This window comes from Lissotriton helveticus, chromosome 8 (assembly GCF_964261635.1).
Source record: "Lissotriton helveticus chromosome 8, aLisHel1.1, whole genome shotgun sequence".
Taxonomy (NCBI): Eukaryota; Metazoa; Chordata; class Amphibia; order Caudata; family Salamandridae; genus Lissotriton; species Lissotriton helveticus.
The window spans coordinates 1,237,715,104-1,237,737,656 of NC_136069.1; the positions used below are offsets into that span (position 1 = coordinate 1,237,715,104).

General features: G+C 43.9%; 1 protein-coding gene across 2 annotated transcripts in view; it reads left to right on the forward strand.

Annotated features, from left to right (window-relative positions):
* PPP2R3B (protein phosphatase 2 regulatory subunit B''beta) overlaps nucleotides 1-22,553 on the forward strand; it is a 357,728-nt gene that overhangs the window by 203,576 nt on the left and 131,599 nt on the right. For both annotated transcript variants that reach the window (XM_078658212.1, XM_078658213.1), the window contains exons 5-7: nucleotides 8,210-8,284; nucleotides 19,919-20,005; nucleotides 21,775-21,928. In XM_078658212.1, coding sequence (XP_078514338.1) covers nucleotides 8,210-8,284; nucleotides 19,919-20,005; nucleotides 21,775-21,928 — 316 coding nt within the window. The remainder of the gene's footprint in view (nucleotides 1-8,209; nucleotides 8,285-19,918; nucleotides 20,006-21,774; nucleotides 21,929-22,553) is intronic.

A 22,553-nucleotide genomic window follows, 5' to 3' on the forward strand; every position in this document is an offset into this window, starting at 1 on the left:
ACCGTCGACGATACTATCCTCTGAAAGGAGAATTACGGTTTCTGTCACAAGAATCAAGCCAGAGATGACTTCTCTGAGGACTGTGTCTCCCCTACTGCCAACCATGCTTTTTCAGGAGGGGGGAGTCCGAGGAGGATGACCAGGACCCGTACAGCTATGCCAGTAGTCCCTCCCAGCTCCTAGTCAAATGCCAGGAGACGGACTCTGAAGGCGAATACGACCATGAGGACGTTGATCATCATCAGACGACCCAGTCGCAACACCATTCTGGGCAGGATATGGTTTCTGTGCCATCATCTTTTCTCCAAGATTTGCACAAAATGCTGCAGGACTATAAATCTAAGGCGAATAGGCCCATTCCGGTCCCGCCAACGCCTGCTGCTCCTCCAGTGATTTCGGCCTCCTCAGTGCCGCCAAATGTTCCGGCTCAAGTTTCACCTCGGCCTCAAACATCCTTCCAACAAGATTCCTCCGGGCTGCAAGAGGCCCATGATGATTCCTCGGATGAGGATCACCAGTCGGATCATGACTCTATCCCAAATACTGAATATGACGACTACATCATTCCAGATCCCTCATCACCAGTCCCAGACCCGGTGGATTCCCCGCCAGCGGACATTGGGGGCTTCCATCAGCTGATGGAAAGAGCTGCTGCAAGATTCAAGTTAGCCATGCCTAAGGTTACTACAGATTGTTTCCGATATGATTTCAAGGAACCCTTCAGGAAATCAACTAGGTCTATTCCTATTGTGGATCATTTGTGGAAGGAGGTTCTAAAGGCTATGAGGAGCCCGGCGACGGTGGTCCCTGTGCTACCGCGTCTGGATAAGAAATACAAGGTACCCGATGATGGTCCGGCGGCCTTAACGCGTCATCCAAGACCAGACTCCGTTATCTCGCAGGCAGCGCAGAGGAAATCCCGTAACCCCTCTGCTCCCTTAACTCCTCCGGACAAGGAAGGGCAGAGGTTGGATAGTGCAGGGAAGAGATTCTCATCCGTGGCGAGTTTTCTGGTGCGAGCGGCTAATGCCCTGGCGATCTTGGGTAGATATGACCGCCAGCTTTGGTGTGATATCGCCCCGTACCTTGACTAGCTGCCTCCGGAGTCGACATCTGAGGCAAAAAAGATCTTGCAAGAGGGAGAAGCGACGTCGATGGAGATAATCGACTGTGCAATGGACATTGCAACGACGGCGTTTTGATCCTTGGCTGGGGCGGCAGTCCTCCGTCGCCAAGGCTGGCCCAGAGCAACTTGGTTTCGGCCTGAGATCCAAAACAAGGTCCTGGATCTTCCCTTTGATGGTGAGGCATTGTTCGGAAAACTTATCGACGACACTCTTCAAGAGATAAAAAAGGACACGGAGACTGCCAGGTCCTTGGGGACCCTTCAATACCGAAAGTCTTCTTTTAAGGGATCCAGAGGTAGAGGTGGTACCTACAGGGGATCCTTTCAACAACAGCGCTATTCCTCCACGGGCTCAGGTTCCCAGCAATACCGTCAGCCTTATCAACAGCGGCAGGGCCAGTCTACAAACTACTCCAGGTCTTACAATAAGGGGAAACAGGCTGGAAGAGGCCGTGATTCGTCCAAATGCCAATAGCGGCCTCCTGGCTCTTCCTACTGGACCCTCCTTCAAGAGATCAACAGTTGGAGGCAGGGTCACCAAATACCTTCAAAACTGGTCCATGATAACATCGGACCGTTGGGTGCTCAACATCATTCGGAAAGGGCATACCTTGGAATTCACGCAAGTCCCTCCACCCAAGCCCCCGGCAGCCATTCCATCACAGCACCAGCGTCTCCTGCGGCTCGAGGTCCAACAGATGCTCCGGAAGGGAGCCATAGAGCCGGTCCCCTCAAACCAAAGGGGGCAAGGATTCTATTCCAGGTTCTTCCTGGTAAAGAAAACGCTGGAGAAGTGACGCCCCATTTTAGACCTCAGTGAGCTAAACGCCTATCTCATCTCCCTGTCCTTCCGGATGGTCTCCCTCCAGGACATCTTGAAGCTTGTCAATCCGGGGGATTTCATGGCCACGCTCGATCTCGAGGATGCGTATTTCCACATTCCGATTCACCCAGCACACAGAAGGTTTCTGCGATTCACAGTAGCCAAGAGCCATTTTCAGTTCAGGGTTTTACACTTTGGACTCCGCTCAGCCCCGAGAATTTTTACAAAGGTACTGGCGCCAGTAGCAGCTTTCCTGCGGAGGAACCATTTCCAGGTCTTCCCCTACCTGGACGACTGGTTACTGAAAGCTCCATCCAGGCAGGCAGCACTGGAGGCAGTTCAAGCTTGCACCAATTTGTTTCAGAATCTGGGACTCACTCTGAACAACGAAAAGTCTTCCCTGGTCCTGTCCAGAAAGGCCCGCTTCTTGGGAGCCATCTTGGATTCAAAGCTCTCAAGAGCCTTCCCTACTCCGGAAAGGAGAGAGAAATTACAGACCTTGGCCAAGGAATTACATTCAAAGAAGTGTCTTTCAGTACGTCGCTACAAGTCTCTACTGGGAGTAATTTCATCGTGTATCCCACTGATTCCCCATTGCAGACTAAGAATGCGTCCTCTGCAGGAGCAACTAGACAACCAGTGGAAACAGACCCACGGTTCGTTCGAGGACAGAGTGACGGTCACTCCAATGATGAAGGAAGCGGCCTTATGGTGGACAGATCAAGACAACTTGTCCCAAGGTCTATCCTTCGTAAGCGACCCTTCTCCACAAGTGGTCACAACGGACGCGTCATTGGAGGGTTGGGGGCAGTGATGCAAGACCTGCATGTCAGCGGTCATTGGTCGCCCCTGGAGAAACGTCTCCACATCAACCTTTTAGAGCTAAGGGCGATAAGACTGGCTCTGCAAGCTTTTCTTCCTCGCCTGGAGGGTTCAAAAGTGCTTATCAGGACGGACAACACCACGGCCATGCACTATGTGAACAAGGAAGGAGGGACCAGATTTTGTCCATTGTCCCAAGAAGCTCAACAGATCTGGGAAGGGGCGATCCTTCAGAGGATATCTCTGAAGGCAGAACACTTGCCGGGGGTCCTAAACGAAAACGCTGACCAACTGAGCAGGTCATCCTCAGTCAGCCACGAATGGGAATTGAATCAGAGAGTTTTGGAGGAGGTCTTCAGCCAGTGGGGCAGACCGGAGATCGATCTTTTTGCCACTCCGACCAACAGGAAATGCCGGTCTTATGCAAGCAGGCTTCCCCATCGAGGTTCTCTGGGGAGTGCGCTTTCAATAGCATGGTCGAGGACATTTGTCTACGCTTTTCCTCCCATACCTCTGATCCCACGGCTCATCAGGAAGATCAAGGTAGAGCCGTGCAGGATGATCCTGATAGCTCCTGCTTGGCCGAGGCAGTTCTGGTACACGGAACTCCACCTGCTGTCGGTGGCCCCTCCACTTCCTTTGGAGGTTCTACCAGATCTCCTCACAATGTCCGAAGGACAAGTAAGTTTGGCACCCAGATCCGCAGTCGTTACACCTGACTGCATGGCTCCCGAGCAGCGAGAGTTTATGAACCTACCCATATCGAGAGAGGTTAGGAAGGTCCTGTCCCAAGCAAGGGCTCCTTCTACGAACAGGACTTACCGTCTTAAGTGGAAAAGATTTTGTTGCTGGTGCAGGAAAGAAAGCATTGATCCTTTCACTTCCAAGCCTCATCAGATCCTTCCTTATCTGCTGTCCTTGGCTAAGTCGGGACTAGCCCATTCATCGATTAAGGTCCATTTGGCGGCAATGTCAAGGTTCAGAAGGACTGCGTCTGTGCCTTCCTTGTGGTCTGCCAGAATTGTCAAGCAATTTCTCAAGGGCTTGTTCAGAGTCTATCCACCAGTGAGACCGCCTCCTCCGACATGGCATCTGAATCTAGTCCTTTCTCAGCTCATGAAGGGCCCATTTGAACCAATCCATCGTTCTGACATGAAATACCTTTCATGGAAATTGGCTCTCCTCCTCGCTCTCACATCGGCTAGGCGTGTTGGAGAATTGCAGGCCTTGACTATCCAAGAACCTTTCCTTCAATTCAAGAGAAACACTGTGATCATGAGAACTAATCCAAGGTTTATGCCTAAGGTTCCCTCGGACTTCCACTTGAATGAGCCGGTCATTCTGAAGGCGTTCTTTCCTCAACCAGCTACACCAGCGGAAAGAGCATTGCATTCGCTAGATGTGCAACGGTGCTTGAAATTTTATTTGGAACGAACTAAGGCTTTTCGAAAATCCTCAATTATTTGTTGCCTTCGGAGGTCCAAACAAGGGCCTTCCACTATCCAAACAAGGTGTTTCAAGATGGATCACGAGTGCCATTCTGCATTGTCACTCCTGCAGGGAAACCTCTGACTGGAAAGATTTGAGCACATTCCACGAGATCTGTGGCTTTCTCAATGGCCCTCTTCGTGGGGGTGCAGATTAAAGACATTTGCAGAGCTGCTACCTGGAGCAGCGTTCACATCTTTACCAGGCATTACTGCCTGGAGTCCTTACAACAAGATGATGCGACAGTGGGACAGGCTGTCCTGAGGAACCTCTTCCAATAATTGGTGAGCTTTCCTTTCTTTCCCACCTTCCGTATTTCACATTTTGTATCTTTATGTCATGTTGCCTATTGCTATAATGTTATGATGCAAAATGTGATTTTTTGTTTCTAACTGCTTACTACTCTGATACAAAGCATGGGAATCTATGAAAGTTCCAATACTGGGGTAAGAAAACAAGTTACTTACCTGTAACTTTGGTTCCCTAGTATTGGTAACTTTCATAGATTCCCATGCGCCCACCCACCTCCCCGAGGAAAGCTCAGCCTACTACGGATATGGTGTCTAAGTACACAACGGCTACGAAAATCTGAGGGTCTGAGGTTCCTTCAGGAAGGTTCTAAGAGGTGAGGCACTTCTGATTGGCTGAGGCCAAAAGTTTGGTCTCTTTCACACAAAGAGGTTGATATGTTACAAAAGGGAACGAGGCCGAGGCCTTTTTCCTTGGTCTTTTGTACCTACAACTATGGTATTTTTGTTACCGAGACTCCCATTCCGACGACGGGGAATGATACAAAGCATGGGAATCTATGAAAGTTTTCAATACTGGGGAACCAAAGTTACAGGTAAGTAACTTGTTTTCTTCTGCCCTCTCCTAGTGGTGCTGTCTACTGTGGATGTCGGAAGAACCGCTGCATTGTGTGAGGTGAATGGGGAAGGGTGTCCAGAGAGTGTGAGGTAAGTTGGGGCTCGGCGGGAACGCTCTTAATTTGTAACATTTTCTGCAGAATACCGAGTTCACTGAATACTAAAGCGGTTGGTCTTGATTCCTACTCGTGCCCTTTTCTTCCATCAAATTCCTCTTCATGTCTCTATCTCTCTCCAGCATGTTATTTTTTTCCATTTGTTTGTGTGGCTCTGTCTGTGTCTGTGTGTGTGTGTGGCTCTGTCTGTGTGTGTGTGTGTGTGTGTGTGTGTGTATGTGTGTGTGGCTCTGTCTGGTCTGTGTGTGGCTCTGTCTGTGTGTGGCTCTGTCTGTGTGTGTGGCTCTGTGTGTGTGTGTGGCTCTGTGTTTGTGTGTGGCTCTGTCTGTGTGTTTGGCACTGTGTGTGTGTGGCTCTGTCTGTGTGTGTGTGGCTCTGTGTGTGTGTGGCTGTGTGTGTGTGGCTCTGTATGTGTGTGTGACTGTGTGTGTGTGTGTGTGGCTCTGTCTGTGTGTGTGGCTCTGTTTGTGTGTGGCTTTGTCTGTGTTTATGTGTGGCTCTGTCTGTGTTTGTGTGTGGCTCTGTCTGTGTGTGTGCGGCTCTCTGTGTGCGGCTCTGTCTGTGTGTGTGCAGCTCTGTCTGTGTGTGTGCAGCTCTGTCTGTGTGTGTGCGGCTCTGTCTGTGTGTGCAGCTCTGTCTGTGTGTGTGCGGCTCTGTCTGTGTGTGTGCGGCTCTGTCTGTGTGTGTGCGGCTCTGTCTGTGTGTGTGCGGCTCTGTCTGTGTGTGTGCGGCTCTGTCTGTGTGTGTGCGGCTCTGTCTGTGTGTGTGCGGCTCTGTCTGTGTGTGTGCGGCTCGGTGTGTGTGGGTGCGTGTGGCTCTGTGGGTGCGTGTGGCTGTGTGTGTGGGTGCAAATGCAATAGGTCTCGCATTTGCGAGAGATTAAGCTATTGGCATTGTAAATGACAATTCCATTTATTTATATGTTTTAAAAACAAAAATAATGTCATGAGCAATGCCAATAGCTCTAACTTTAACAAAGACGAGACCATTGCATTGTAAATGCTTGTTTAAAGTAGGTCACCTACCACTAGCTTCCCGGCTTCCCACTGCCTCCTTTTATTGCCCTCTATAGCTCCTGACGTTTCCCACAGATGCCAGTGGTAAAAGAGGTGAACCAGCCTCTTGCCTTGCTCTGGCCCTTCCTATTGAGGGGGTGTGCCGATAGTGCCTACAGGCTCCTGAATTTTCAGGCGACATGGACAGCTGAAAGGGGTAACAGGAGTATATACCTGTTCACCTTGCAGATGGAAGCCTTCTGCTGTATTCTGAAAAAAACACTATTGTCATAACTCAGGATCTGGGAACAGTTAGTAGAAACAGAAGTGAAAAAAAGACATGCAACCAGTACTGACATCAAGCATGTGCCTTCTGTATGCTAGTGTCTATGCATCAGGCTGTTTCTGTGATGATACAGCATGAATGCCAGCTATTGATCAAGATAGAGAAGTCCAAACCGGCATCTAAATAGGACATTTATAAGTCTGATTGACATTATCATCACTACCGACGTAAAAGCCAGACTCATGTGTGCTATATATGTAGTCTGTATTTGCAAGGCTCTGTAGCCTTTGTGGGTAGTCTTGCTGTCTCAGCCTCTGAGATCTTGCATAACCTGTATAACCTGAGGGATACCTCTGTTGTCTACTGCCAGAAATTGTGATTTCTGTGCATGTTGAAACCACTTCTCCTTAGCAAAAAGAGAACGTGTCACAGAGCCTTCTCTGGCGCTGCCCCAAAGATATGGAACTCGCTACCACCGGAAGTACGCAGAATCTCCTCAACAACGGTGTTCAAACTAGAAGTCAAAAGATTCCTCTTGAATAAATTCCTTCCGTAAGTGGGCTAGGCTCTCCTGCCCGATGCCATTGTGCCTACTTTCATGGTACCATCATTTACTACTACCCTTCCTTACGATATACTATGCATCTTTTACTATTGTTTACTATAACCTCCTTGTGGCATTTTGTGTGTAACCTGTGATCATTCTTGTATTTATCCCTACCTGTTGTTTTTGCATTATTGTCCTTCCTTTCCTTCCTAATGTAAAGAGCTCTGATATCCTCTGGGATCTTGTTCGCGCTATATAAAACTTTATTAAAAAAATAAATAAATATAAATATAAAAAAATATGTTTAAATTTCCCACACTGCCTCTTCCATTTCTCAGTCATAATGTACAAATGTAAAAATACTTGAAATGAACAGGATGTAAAATTAAACTTAAGTGGAAGGTGGACTTGAAAAATAAACAAAGCCCATGTCAAATTGCATACTCAGATCATTTGAACAGCCTTTTATAGCTGTTACTTTCAAAGTCGTTTTTGATGAGAATTATGCTGAAAAATTAACCTTCTTATCACCATATTTTTGAATTTTCATGAATGTGTGAATCATGGCGTGCCTAATCCACCATGCAGTTATTAACCTATTACATGTGTTATTCCTTCAAAATTGCAAGCAAAACCAGTGGCTTTTTAGCCATTGTATTTAGAAATTGTACTATATAATGCATGATTGGAACCTCTTGTTTAAGAACTTTTCCTTCTAACAGGACCCCCCTTTAACTTCCCTTGGGAACACTAGGTATGTGCGCAGCAGTTCTTGGTAGTTACTCTAATTCCTCCGCTTCGAGTTCACCAGTCAACGTTACCTTCAATGCTTTTAAATTGTAAAGGGGGATATGGGAGCAAAGTGGAGGTATATTATTTGTGAATTCCTTTTGAATTACTGTAGTCATTTTCTGATGCTGATGAAAGACTAGAGTCTATTGCCCTTCACCAGCATCAGTAGAAGACGATAGTGTTGTCTATGGAGCAGAGTGGCTATCATAACTCAAGGACGTAACAGTACACAAAGATGTCATTTAAGTTTCCCACCTGCTCACTAATGCATAGCATGGATATGTTTTATTTGTATTTTTCTAAATTATACATTTTTGTTAATTTAATTGTCCTTTATTCTTCATTTAGGATTTGGTGAACAGTCATCCCCATTTAACATTTTTAAAAGAAGCATCTGAATTTCATTCTCGCTACATTACTACAGTAAGTGCATCAGTGACGAATAATTTCCATCTTAAATGTAATGGTGATGTACGAGTGGAGATTGTTTAAATGTTATGAGGAGAAACCCCCCAAAAAATTATTTATTTCACAATAATGTAAACTCTTTTTTAATAAGAGGAGGCAGCACCAAAGTCAAAGTAATTTGCAGAAGCGAAAGGTGGTGTATAAAAGTATTTTTCTTTTTATTAGGTTCGGCTGTTATTCTTATGTGAGACTCAATACACATTGCAGCTTATCAAGGACTGCATATCATTATGACGTCACCTACTTTGGCCAAAATGAATATTTAATACAGGTGACCTTTACAGGATTTTTGCACATTATCACCTTTCGACTGTAGTGACTTACGATCCCCCTGACGTCTTTGGACACATACGTGGATTATTGAGCGACTTCTACAACAATTTTTCTCTGAGCACTATCTCTGTCCTACTGGATTTCGTTTAAATTATATATCCATGCACAACGCCTGTCAAGCTATACTATAATGGACGGCGCTACTTTTATCCGATCCCAAGACATATACAGGTTTCAGTTCACTTGATCCTGCCCTGACGAAGCTCCCAAGGCTGGGGAGCGAAACGCGTTGGCTGTTTTGTGCACCTTGAAAAAAGAAAAAACTAATAAAAAGAAAAATACTTTTATACACCACCTTTCGCTTCTGCAAATTACTTTGACTTTGGTGCTGCCTCCACGTGTTTCAAAACTTCCTTCTGGGAATCCAGTGGGACCTAACCACAGCAGGTCTCGGAGGTGAACAGCACAATTGACTTAATTAAAAAATGTTGGGGACTCTTGAAGTTTGAGGTACTTTTTCGGTTGGTTCGCTGTGGAAACATTGTTTTTCTTTTTTAATAAGAGTCTGAAAAATCTGGTTCTGAAGGACACTTCTAACCACAGATTGCTCACCATAAAATGTTCCTCAGGTGCCCAACCAGATCCAGAGACCTTATGTAGCAGCGCTCCTGCGTGCAGCTGGGTGATGTTGTGCAAGCTCCTTGTTGGCCCATACCACCCCAGAAGTGCGATATATAATAAGTACCTCCCAAGCTCACTGATGTCAGTGTATTTTCTTTTCTTTGTTTTGCGCATCTTGCAACGTTAATCCGGATCCCCACTCCCAAAGTTGTTGCTCTTCCAACAACTTCCAAACTTTCAGTACCGTGTGCTACGGAACAATGTCTTCACGTTAAGCAATAGGATTCCTAGAGTCTAAATTGAGTGATAAGTACGCCTTCATGCATCTGAAGGCAATTCGAGACCCGGAGGCAAAGCTAAATGTCGGTAAATACAAGAAGAAGTTGCGACCTTCGCATAGGTCCCTCTCCCATTCCAAGTCATGGGCCCGGACTTGTCCTAGTTATGGCCCCATTCCTGCAACTATTACATTCCTTACTCAAAGTCGTCTGGTAAGTCCGGTCCAAATGCAAGCATAAAAAAAGCTAAGCATGAGAAGACCCTATTCCTCCACATTGACTCCAAGAAGAAGAAGCGAGGCTGTGAAGATATGAGCCACACTCGGTTGAGGTCGTTAATCACTGAGACGATTCCTCAACTGACCCTGATGCGCCCTGAGTTTCCTGGGTCGTCAGCAGCGCTCAGCAGTTTGGGCCTTCAAGTAGGCCATCTTGACGATTTTTAGTGTGCCTCTTGCTCCCTCTGACATGCCTTTGGGTAATAAGGATCCGGAGGTGCCTCTACAGGTCCCTCACTGGCACCCTCTGTCCTCTTCAGCCCACAAAAAACCTATACTTGCTCCAATATAGACTTCACCCAGGCCCCACAGTCCAAGCTACTACCCACCACAGTGGTGCCTGAGGATGATCTGGTGCTGATGACCTTGTCGGACTCTGAGCCAGCGTCTGCCTGAACTTGATCAATTATGCACTATGAAATTACAAACGTGCAACCGATTATCGTGCAGCCTGAGTCTGACCCTGTGCTTCCATCGCATCACAGTCATCAGCTGAAGCTCCATTATCCTTTTGGTTTTGACTCTAACCATATGACAGAGCAGGGTGCACCCCAAGATAGTGATAATGGTAAGGGAGATGGCTTGCTTCCCCTTCATTGCAAAAATGATTCCTTATACCTTGATTTGCAAAATACCAGTGGGCTTGACACTTCTCTTAAGACAAAGCTTGACATGCTACTCAGGTCACCCGCAGAGTTGGAGAAATCCTGCAACCAAGGCCAGCGAAATCTGAGCCCCCACTTACATTTATTGACATACACACAGATCCTCTGATGGCTGCTTGGTTGAAACCATGTTCTTGCCCACCTGTTAACAGGCAGTTGATCAGCCGATATAGGCCAGTGCTTGTTGATCTGGATTTTGTAACCAAGCTCCTTACTTAAGAAAGCTTTATTGTACGAGACTTGTCCAGTATAGCAAAATCTGTATAGCAAAATCTAATTAATTTCGCACTGCCCCATGATCAGTAAAGTATACTATTTTGTGATGTTATTGTGACCACCAAACCTAAAATAAGTGCTTCCTACCAGATTGGACTTCAGGATGCATAGAGCAGTATCTCTTGCAAAGGTACCCACAAAAACCATAATTATTGAGCAGTAATGGTAGCCTCATGAAACCTTATTCAGTGATAAATCTAAAGACATTACCAGCCTGGACTGATGCACTCTTTTGTTAATATTGGTCTCACAGAATACAAAAATTTCTCATGGGGAAAAAAACGTAGTATCTGTTGTTACCGTAACCTGAAACATGAGCTACACATAATCATGTATGAAAGTAGTAAGCTCATGATCAAATCCTCAGATTCAACTCTCATATCTTCACCACATTGTTTGAGTACCTGAATGCTCTAAAATGTTCTTCTATGGCTAGAGGCTGCCTCTTTACAACTAAGACCTACTTTTGTAGAGCCCGAGACAGAGCAACCCCAATGCATCCCCCACACATCTATGCTTTTGCACCCTGTGTTAAATCCGCCTTCAAAGTGCCAATCATTTTCACTTTGGTACAGGGAAAGTTCACTTAAACCACAAGGCAAGTAAAGCATGGACTACAGCGGCGCAAGCTTGGCTAGCATAGAATTATATAGCATGAGTGGCTAAAGTGAAGGTGTCGCTGTGCAGGATATAAGCATTAGCTACTGTTATCCATCTCCTAGTTCATCTGTGATTTGTGCAGACTTGTGGGACTATTTTCATAAATGTTACTCTGTGTTTTAATTTGTTTGTAAATCTCCTACTTTTTCTACATGATGTACCACAAATTGAAATAAAAACAATTGATTCTTGCAGCACTTCTGCTACTACAGGGTCAGGGTGTGTTGATCCATACATAATCCCTCCTTCTCCACTAATGCCATTATATTCACATCTCCATGTGTAAATTAAAACCTAAATCATTATCTTTATTAGAGCACTTTCAACTCAACCACTAGACACTGTCTTTTTTACAGGTAAATCTGGCCTGGTATCTGGGTTTGAGCACATTCAGTTCAAAGCAATTTGTTATAACTTGGGACCTGCTAGGACAGTGCTTCTTAACCTTTTGGCTTCTGTGGACTCCCAATTCATCATTACTGGAATCCAGCGACTCCACAGAGTCATTGTTGGAATCTGGGGACCATGACCTAAGCAATTTCAAAGATTTGAACTTCAAAGCATTACACAAAATTACAGAAATAAGCATTCATCAAACAAACACACGCTTTCCTTCTTTATGAATATACACTTTATTAATCTGTTAATAATATATTATTTTATTTTCTATGCTTTTGTGGACCCCCCTAAGTAGGCTTTGAGGACCGCCAGGGGTCCCTGGACCACAGGTGAAGAATTGCTGTGCCAGGATTTAATAATGTGACCTGCAGGTCACATTAGTGGTGCACCAGTCCACAGATAGTGAATGCCAGACCCTTGAATATTTTAATGTGGTATTTGTTTTAGTACTTATTTTTAAACTGTTTATGCTATATTTTAGTTTTAAATATTGGGTTTTTTCGATTGTACTATTTTGTTTGTAAGCGCATTGAAGCTGATTTGATTTTAACAGTGTTTGAACTTTATAAATAAATAAATGGAATTACAAATTGACCGGTAAAGCAGTTCTTATTCAAGCTGTATTATATTCTGTACACCACTAGTTACGAGTAGCTATTTCAAAGTGAGATTGGTCTCTCCATGCTTGAATGACTGATACATTCCATCCTCAGGTAGTTGATAAATTCCATCCACAGGTAGTTGTGAGGATAATATAATCTTAAGCTAGAAAGCTCTGAAGTGGGGGTCATAAAGGGGAGCTTCTGCCTTATTCCAAGTCAAGATATAAGGTTATAACATAACAGTTGTATTTGTAAAGCGCACTTATCACCCAGGGGTCTCAAGACGCTGAATAACAAATGTTTATTGTTACCCAACTCAATGGTACTCATTTTATTGACCTCAAATGGATGAAAGGCTGAATGGACCTGCCGGGTTTTGAACCTGTGACCATGAGGTCAAACACAGGCCCCTGCACTGGGTGCATTAGTCCACTAAGCCACCAGACCCACCATAATAAAATGATTCTTCTATCCTTGGTTGTGGAAAATTATTGAAAACTTATAGTTGCAGATGTAATTAGTTTGTTCTGCATTAGGACTCCTATCTCACTAGCCTAACTGATGCAGTTTTGGGTCTGTTGTATTTGGCCATGCAGATTGACGATTCTTCTGAACTTGACATGAAAATGTAGATTTTTAATAATGGCACAGAGGCTAGAATTCTGCAGTCACACCTTTAGTGAATACCACACCTCACTCAACTTTAAAGATTGACTATATGGAACAAAAAAAGCTTCCAACTGTAGGGTGTCCACATCCATCATCTCTCTTCAGCAGTCCTCATTGACGGTCCAAGACCAATGTATCATCCTAGAAATCTTCTCTTTAGTTAAAACTCTTCTTGATAACTTCATTTTCTATCTTTTTTATTGTCCTTCTCTTTTCATGAAAATATCACTGTTTACCTTCTACTCTGGCCCAAAGGTAATAAAACAGCACTTCTCTATTTATAATGTCTCAAGCATTCGTCATCATGAACAATCCAACCTTTGTCCAACTTTCTTTTGTTTCTTCTTCTTGGAACTTTCCCTGGATTTAAGGCAGAGGGATGACCATCTCCATGTCCCTCAGGTCTTCCACACATTGCTTTATTACGACTGCATTGGTCTCTTGCAGTCCATACACACTTATCTTATTTTGTTCCTTCAAAGTCCTCCTCAACTATTTACAGAATTCATAAGAGCCTGGACAATGAGAAGCAGGAAGGCAAACAATTCAAAAAGCCTGAGGATCTGTGCGGTACTTTTTTCTCCCATAGGTGATGCACATTTCAAAAAGGGGTGGCATTTTGTGGTTGAACAAATATATTTTCTCACAAGAAACAAAAAGAAAACGTGCAGGCTGTCTCCAAAGACATCCTGCAAAGGTGTTTTTTGAAAAGTTTGGAATGGGTTCCAAAGGAAATAAGACACCACACAAGGTCAAGCTCAGAGCTCCAGGCACCGGTCAATAGGAACCAGAAAAAAGAACTGGATCTACTGATTAGATACTGGCGATATGTTATTCCTTAAAGTAGCAGTACAACGGATGGGTGGCTTCCATTTTAAAATGTCTATACACTACATACTTCTTCAGCTCTCGCAAATATATGACTGGCCTATAGCCCTATTCTTTCTTCTCTGCTAAGAATTATAGGCGACTTTCTTCAGCTGTTCTCACAGTAGCCCTCTCCTCCAGCATCTGCTGTACCTCCAGGCATATCTTATCATTTTGTTACAATTAAAATACAATACGTTTTGTTCCTTCTTTTGACACTCTGTCCTGAAGCTAAACATTATCTCCAAAACCCATGGATCCAATGTTATCTCCTACCATCCCTGAAAAAACTGTTTTAATTTTCCTCTCACCTTTATATGGGTAAACCCCAGAAAATTCTCCATATTCACATTGGCTATTTGCTTGCACTTGAGCTCTACCTGTGCCATGTCGGTCTTTCCCTGTTCTCTGGCGGAAAATCCAAATGGCTGCCTGAATGCCACAATACCGCACTCTTCCTCATGGCTGGTAGTGGGACCTATGAAGACCCCTGCTGGGATAGTGTGCCTCCTTCCAAGCCATTCCAAAAGCAATGATTGATTAATCTGTATCAAAATTGCCTTTCGGCTCCGTTATTAAAGCTAAACTGGCATTCTCTAATATACCGATTGTTATTGACCCCATAATCTGAGCTAAGTAACCTCCACTGATGATTCTTTTGACTGAGCTTCGTCAGCTATATTGAGTATCCTTGCCAGCGTCCCCAAGACATCCAATAGCTTGTCTCTGCATTGTTTCAAGGATCTATTCAAACCCTTTTATGGATTTCCTAGTCTGAATAAAAAACGAATCATTTCAAGATCCAATTTTGGTGTTAAACGCACCTTCCCATTAGTTGTGTGTCTGGAGCACTCTACCTTCATCACTGCCCCTTCCTCTCTCTCATGAGGATTATGAATATATCCTTTAATGTAACTTCCCCCATATTCAATCAGCCACCATTGTGTACTGTGAGGATGGAAAATGGGCCAGGATTAAACATCTTGTTTTCTTGCAAGTCCCTTACTATAACATTTGCAGTCCTGCTGTCTCCTTCTTTCATAAACTCATTAGGTCATTGTCAGTGTGCTCATCATACCCCATCTCCTTGTTATTCCTTCAATTAATCCAAACCCATCATTGAGATAGATCTGCTTCTTCTTCAGGCTTCTTTTATGCAGATTTCGAAATCCTTTACTAATGAAACTAAAGGTTACGGTATTGTTACAAAATTAGCTTATCCCACTAAACAAAATGATCAGTCCATTATCCTTCCGCCAGCAACAATCATCCATTGCTAATTCAAAGTAAAAAAATCCTTAACTTCCAAGGAGCAGCATTCAAAAGATGAAGACTGTTGAAGGAATTAAGAGTTATGGGATGTGGCCATTCTAGTGTTGGAAGGTTTTGTTTGTTCTGTGGTGATAAAGCTTTAAAGTTGCTGGCAAGTGTGAAATTAACGAAGGTGGTTTATAATAGCCTTCGGTCTTGACATAAAATCACAAGAATGCTGCAGTCTTTCATTTACGTCAGCACACAGACAAATGGATCTTGCTGACTCATGAATCGACTTTGCTGAGTTTTGCAGGATAGCTCCTGTGCTAGCTCAGTGAGTTAAAACACTTACAACTGGCATCTGCTTTGATCTGTTGGTAACAAATGTGAGTCTTGCCCAGGACAACACTGCTTTCCATCCTCCTGAGATTGGTGAATTGACAAACAATAAATTGGGTAATAGTAGCACCTTTTATGTACATCATTGAGAAGGAGTAGAAGTGTGGTATTCAGCAAGTATTAAAGCTAAATTATTAGTACTATGCTGGCCAAGACAGTGATCTAATTTCATGTGAAGAGAGGCAACCTCTACATAGTGTGGGAAAAACAATGGACTGGGATACTGGTCTGAGTATTTGACCGTGACTAAGAGTAATTCAAGCATTTATCTATCAGTTTGTTCATGTTGCAAAGCCAAAGTCAGCATAGGCCCTTTGGTCTTCCTCTGTTCAAGTCAATGGAGCGGGCACACTAACGAGTCGCAGTACACAATGGCTTATCGTGGGTACAGAGAAGGGTTGGGAGCCCTTCAGGTACACTCTGGCAGCTTCCCTGCATATTCTCACTGTAGCCAGCTTTTAGTGGCCCACTCCTCGTTCTGGACACTGAAGCTGGGCCTCTCGTCAGATGGCTCCTGAGGATAAGTTGCTCCTTCTCAGAAGGCAGTCAGGCTCCCAGGCAGATCCACAGCTCTCCAATATGATGTGCATACTTGAGGTGCTAACCCCTCACCTCTCTGAAACAAACTGGCTATCGGCGATACCAGCCCATGATCACTGAGTGCCATGCAGATTGCTCTTGTCCTTGGTCAGTGAAGAAGCTTGGAAATGAATGCAATGTGAAAGTAAGTCCCACTTTTAGTCACAATTTCCATACAGGAGATCTGGATCCCTATCTAAAATACAGAAACAGTTTGGTGTGGTTCCTTTTTACATTTTTTATTTTTGGGCTGCAGTGCTGACACATTTCTGGTAAGGGGATGGCTATCTCAGTGGGGAATGAGGAGGCTGGATCCAATTACAGGGGTACTCTTCACAGGAGCACGATAAAGGTGACGCTTTGCCCCTGGCTGTGATCTGCCTTTTTGGATGGGCCACTCCAGGAGAAGACAAAAGGACCAGGCCCTGCCCAGAATCTTCTTCCTTTCTCACAACTGAATTTGCTGACTCATTCCCAGCTTTTCCACCGTCAACCAAATGTCAGTGCTCATGAAGGACTAATTAGAAGAAAACTCTCTAAAAACATTACAATGAATTTCTAAAGGCTTCTCTAGTGCCATCCTTCCATGCTGCCTCCAGCTCAAGAATGCAGGCAAACACTTCCACTGTGTGGCGAGGCTTTAGCACACCCTCCATCTTGTGCCATGTCAAGCCAGGGCATTCCAAAATGGATCCCACTGGTTTTAGCATTCCCACAATCGCAAACATCTTGGAGTCCTTCCAATCACCATATGCGTACTTGACATATATGCAGGGATGGCAGCACAGGGTATAACATGTCAGTGGAACATTGCATGAGCAGCCTGTAAGCTTTGTGCTCTGAGTTTGAATAGGTAGAAAACCCTGTCTAGTACTATGGATTTAAAAAAATGTCTGCTGCCCCCACCGCTCAAATAATGTGTCTAAATGGCACAGATGATAGGTTTGTGTCCCCTAGTTATTGCGCCTTTGGCGCCTGTTAGTCCTGGCATCCTTGGCATGGTTTACCCCCTAGCATTTTGCCTTCAACCCTCCTGTTAGCTGACTTTGTTTTCCTGGCTTTAGGACTCTGTGCACTTAACCACTGCTAACCAGTTTTAAAATGCTCTCAGATTTAAACATGGTACAATTGGCTTATGCATAATTGGCATATTTAATTTACTTGTAAGCCCCTAGTAAAGAGGCACTACCTGTGCTCAGGTCCTGTAAATTAAATGCTACTATTGGGCTTACAGCACTGATTGTGCCACCCACTTAATAGTGCTTTAAACATTTCTCAGGCCTGTCATTGGTGTGTGTGTGTGTGTGTGTGTCTGTCTGTCTGTCTGTCTGTCTGTCTGTCTGTCTGTCTGTCATTTTTGACGTGGTAAAATAAACCTTTTGCCAGGCCGAAACCATCCTAGTCACCCCTAGGATAGGCCCTGGACAGCCTGGAGGGAAGGGTGAAATGTATTTATAAAGTTGGACTTGTACTTTTATTTTTTACTTCCTGGTAGTGAAGAGCTCCTAAATTCATTTTTGATTACTACAAGGCCTACCACTCCCGTAGGATAACATTGGCGTTACCTTATTACTTTTAATAAGCTGTATTTTCTAAATGGGAACAAATAACCTTTTCATGTTTGGTGTCTTTGGAATTTTAATGAAAAAACCTAACTTGTGGCAAAGTCGGATTTTAGATTACACTTTTGAAAATGACAATTCTAGAAATATGGTATTTTCCTCCTTTGGCCATTTGGTGCCTGCAGCCTGTCTCTGGGTCACATGACTAGGTGTAGCTGCCAACTGGGCTTTCGGTATTCCTCCTAGAAAGCCGCACACAATAGAAAGCTTAGGTGTGCCTGAAGGGGCCATCACTGGAAGATGGGAGGGAGGAGGTGAGCACAGCCCTACTTACACTTGAATAGGCTGTGTCCTGCTTCCGCAAAAAGGGCTGCATATATCCTGTAGTTAGTCGGGATCCAGGACCAGGAAGGCAGGACACCTGTGAACGTTACATGCCTACCTCTCCCCACTTCAAAGGCACAGCTGGGTATAAATACTGGACCTCAGACACCAACTCTTCAGTACACTTGTCCTGTAGATGCTCTACCAGGAAGAAGGACTGCTGTGCTGCTGAAAGGACTGCTACCCTCCTGGACTGCTGACCTGAAGGAACTGCTGCCCTTCTGTGTTAACCTGCTGCCTGCTACCCTCTTGCCTGGGTGTAAAGGACTTGACCTGTACCTCTTGAACCCAGAACCCCAGAGTGACTCTAAAGGCTAGTTGGCTGGCCTCCTGATCTGAAACCTCAGGGACATAACAGGCTTGCAACAACTCAGCACTTGGACTCTGCCATCTGGTTCCAACAGTCATTACGCATCTCTTCTGCTGTGTGGCTCAACCCCGAGCAGAACCGATACATCACCGCTGCTGCATGGGTTGGACGTGTTGCATACCTGCATTGCCTCCACAGACTCTTCAGAACCGCCGCTGCTCAACGTATCCTCAGCGCAGCTCCCCGGAACCAACGCATAGCCCTGACTGCACAGCGCATCCTCAATGCCTGATTTTGCATCGCAAGCCCTCCTCAACGGGATCCTCAATGGCACAGGACCTTGTGTCGCAGCCTTGCCGCATCTTGGAACCAATGTATCACCTCGGCTGTACGACGCATCTTCAGTGCGGATCCTAGCAATGCTCCGCAAGGTACTTTGTTCAGTGGGCCAAAATGGGTTTCTGTAGCTGCCTGTGGTCCATTGGGGTCAACCTGAACTTGTGACTTTGTCCCAGACTAACGTGACCAGATATCCACAATTGGCACTTGGTGCTTTTTGGCGTTATTTTCACTAAATTCTTTAAGATTGCATATCTCTGGTTCTACTGATTGTATTCTTGTCATTTTGGCCTCGTTTTATTCATTAAAAAATCCTCTGTATTTCTAGCTTGGTGTGGGATCCATTTCTGTGTGGTGTTCTCACTTTAATATTTTTTTTAATGTTGCTAAATACTTTACACATTTCCTTTAAATTGAGACTGACTGCCCTGTGCCAATCTACCACCGGTTTGGGCTCAGTGTAATTTAGGATTGACTTGTGCGTCACCCTGACAAGTACTGTGGTTGCTGCCTGACCAGGGCTCACATCCCAGTCAACCAACAACCCAATTTCTTACTGCGCCCTTCCTGACCTCAGAGCCGTCCCATGTGTCTCGTGGTTAATTTTGGGCGTAGGCCTCAGAAAGCAAATAAGACTTTGTGTGTGCTGTCGCCAAAAAAATCAAGATACCAGATTACAAACTAGTCTTTTTATCTAGCTCCGGGATGCATGCCATTTTTAATATGCAGCGAACATTATTATCCCAATAGCATGTTTCTTATTAAGACTATTCTGTTTTAAGTACTGCCATTTTCTCGAATACATTGTTTTTTTATTCGGATATTTTTGGCGCTATGTTTTTATGGCATTTTTGGGCTGCACGCACTAATACAAGTGCTCCTGCTAATTGCACTGTATGCGCGTTTTGTGAGCTGTAAAAGACTTTTCCCATGTTTACCTATCACATTAAGTGTTGTAAAGGTGCAGGCTGCAATAATAGCAGCCTGATACACAAGCCTGTCTTTCTGTGGTCTTTTTGTACGCCGTCAAATCTTGCATGAGCAGTTTGTGCCCTTGTCATGTCTGTCACGTCCATTGATAGGCCTACATTATGTATGAAGCAGAGATATAAAAAAAATGTGCTAGCCACGTTGATATTTGAAGCAAAATGATAACCGTGAACTTCTGTTACAGGTAGTACAGCGGATATTTTACACAGTCAATCGATCTTGGTCTGGGAGAATCACGTGTTCTGAACTCCGAAAAAGCAACTTTTTACAGGTATATTCAATTGCACTTATGTTTAGTATGTTTACCCAGTTGCAGAACATTAAAACGTAGTAAAATGAGAGCGGATGGGCAGAGAAGAAATATGCCTAACAGATCATTTTGAGATGTGCAATAAATGTTCACAGCTCACCTTATTGTACCTTACGTTTATTACTTTCTTTTGAACTGAAATAATACTTTTTTTTAGCTTTTCAAAGCATATAAACACATTAGAAATGGATCCAATGATTACAGGAAGATGAGCGTCAAACATTATAACCACCTCTCAATAGAATCTCCTGCATTCCTCCGTAGTATTCAAAGGGAAATTAAAAGAATTAACTGGCTGGTGGCTTACCCTGTTCTTTAGTAAAATCCAAGCACTCGATGAATAATTTTATGAGCGTTTCTAGTGACTTGTAACTTAACCTACACAAACCTCATTCAATATTTGGAGGCCCTGCCAAGTCGCTTCTACTGTTTTATCTGCGCTTGCCCCATAAGGTCTCATCTTCACTTTATCCAAAGTCATATATGCACCGTCTTCCCAGCCATTCTATTGCAGGGCTTTGCTTCAGATGTTGGGAAACATAAAAATGTATTACCCAGCAAAGCTGTAGCAAACCCTCCGTTATTTAAAAGCCCTCCACTGGTTTCAAGTTTTAGTGGTTAGAAGAAGGACCCTAGGCACACAGTTCTTTGTTTAAGCGAGTTCATAGTTTATCATATTCCATTCTACTCAGATAAACACTGAAACCACAGCTATACTACTACTGTTTTCAAGGAACCATGGATTCCCTAATTTATTTCATTTTTTTTGTTGATAAAAGACTATACTTGGACATAACATAATTCATGCTAAAGTCAATTTATAGTGCCTTGAGAGGACTCCCAATATACCTTTCTATCCATTCTGGGGTTTATCAAGAAGGCCGCATCATCTGTATAGAAGGTTCCCATGGGTGCGATTTTCCCCCTTTCCACTCTCTTGAGGTAGGTGGGAAAGGTCCAGTCTTGGATAGCTCAGTGAGCTGGTCAGCAATGAAAAGGGTAAATAACAGGCCTACGGGGGAACATGCGTCCATATTTCCAAACCTTGTACAGGGTCGGTTTTGAGAGAAACAGCTCCATGTTGGTATTGAATTGTAAGGCAACAACTAAAACCAGCACCCTAGACTAAATCCCCTATACCCCTAGCTTGGCCCAACATGGCTGTCTGAATACTTTAGCAAATGCTTGTGTGAAATCAGCGGCGGTTGTTTTGTTTTCCGAGCCTTTTCGCCATTAAATACAGTGAATAAGCAGTTATGCACGGGAGAGCATCCAGCCATTCCCACCCGTTGTGTATAGCGTACTTTTCTTCTCGAGAGCCTGGTCTTACTAGGCTGAATAAAATGAAGAAGCCTAGCATTCAAATATTTATGGAAGTTTGTATTTGTACTTTTAGGTGACAAAATGTCACATATTTTCCCTTTCTCTTCACTTCTGTAAGAGGAGGCTTTGTTGACACTAGAGGTTGAGTAATTAGAAAGTGTCAGTTTGGATATCAAGCTGATCCCTGATTTAAAGGCGAACTCTTAACAGGATACAGAATGCAATGGGGGTAATCCACTAAATGTTGTTAAATCTACTGAAACATTTTTTGCTTACTTCTCAGCATGCTTAAATAGAGCTTTACAGGGAAAGGGAGGAAAGTGCAACCAGGATAACTAGCAAGATGAGACAGTGTGATAATGTTTTATCTCTGGTGAATTTAATCTAGTTATTGTTTTCATTGACAGAACGTGGTACTGTTGGAAGAGGACGACATTAACCAATCTGTGGAATACTTCTCCTATGAACATTTCTACGTCATCTACTGCAAGTTTTGGGAACTGGACACCGACCACGACCTGTACATTGATCAGAAAGATCTAGCTCGGCACAATGATCATGGTATGGCAGGCTTCAGTCCAATAGTTCTTTGTTAGTAGACCTCTTGTGTGTTGGTCGTCCATCTTTGTTTGTATTTCTAGAACTGTAGTGCTTAGAAACTCTCGTCCACAAATGTTGATGAGGCTTTTAATCGTAAAAGGCAATTACTTGGTCATATGTTGTCACTTCAAAGGGATTTCTCATTTGGAAGGTACTGGCTCAAGGCTCTCCGAACACTCTGTGCCCAGTTTCTGGTCTATACATCATGTTACACTGTCTTTGCTCTTAAAGATCACATACTCCTTCTCCCTCATGCATTTTCCATACATAAAGGCATTATAGTAAAACGATACATGTTTAAGGGGTCACATTTTCGGACCATATGTAACCTATTTTTATCTAGATCATGCTTTGGTTAATGTTTCCTATGTCCTAATTTGAATGCAATAGAAGAGGGAGGTTGCAATCAATTTTTTATTAAAACATTTTAAATGTGTCAAGCAGTGCTTCTTCATGTTTTTTAATACATAGGTTATCAATGTCTGGAATCTTCCATTGATGTTGGCAGGACTGCTATAATATTTAAAATATACCTATGTTGTGCTTGTACCCTTTGCAGCGTCTTCCTTCATTCCCAATTCATCCC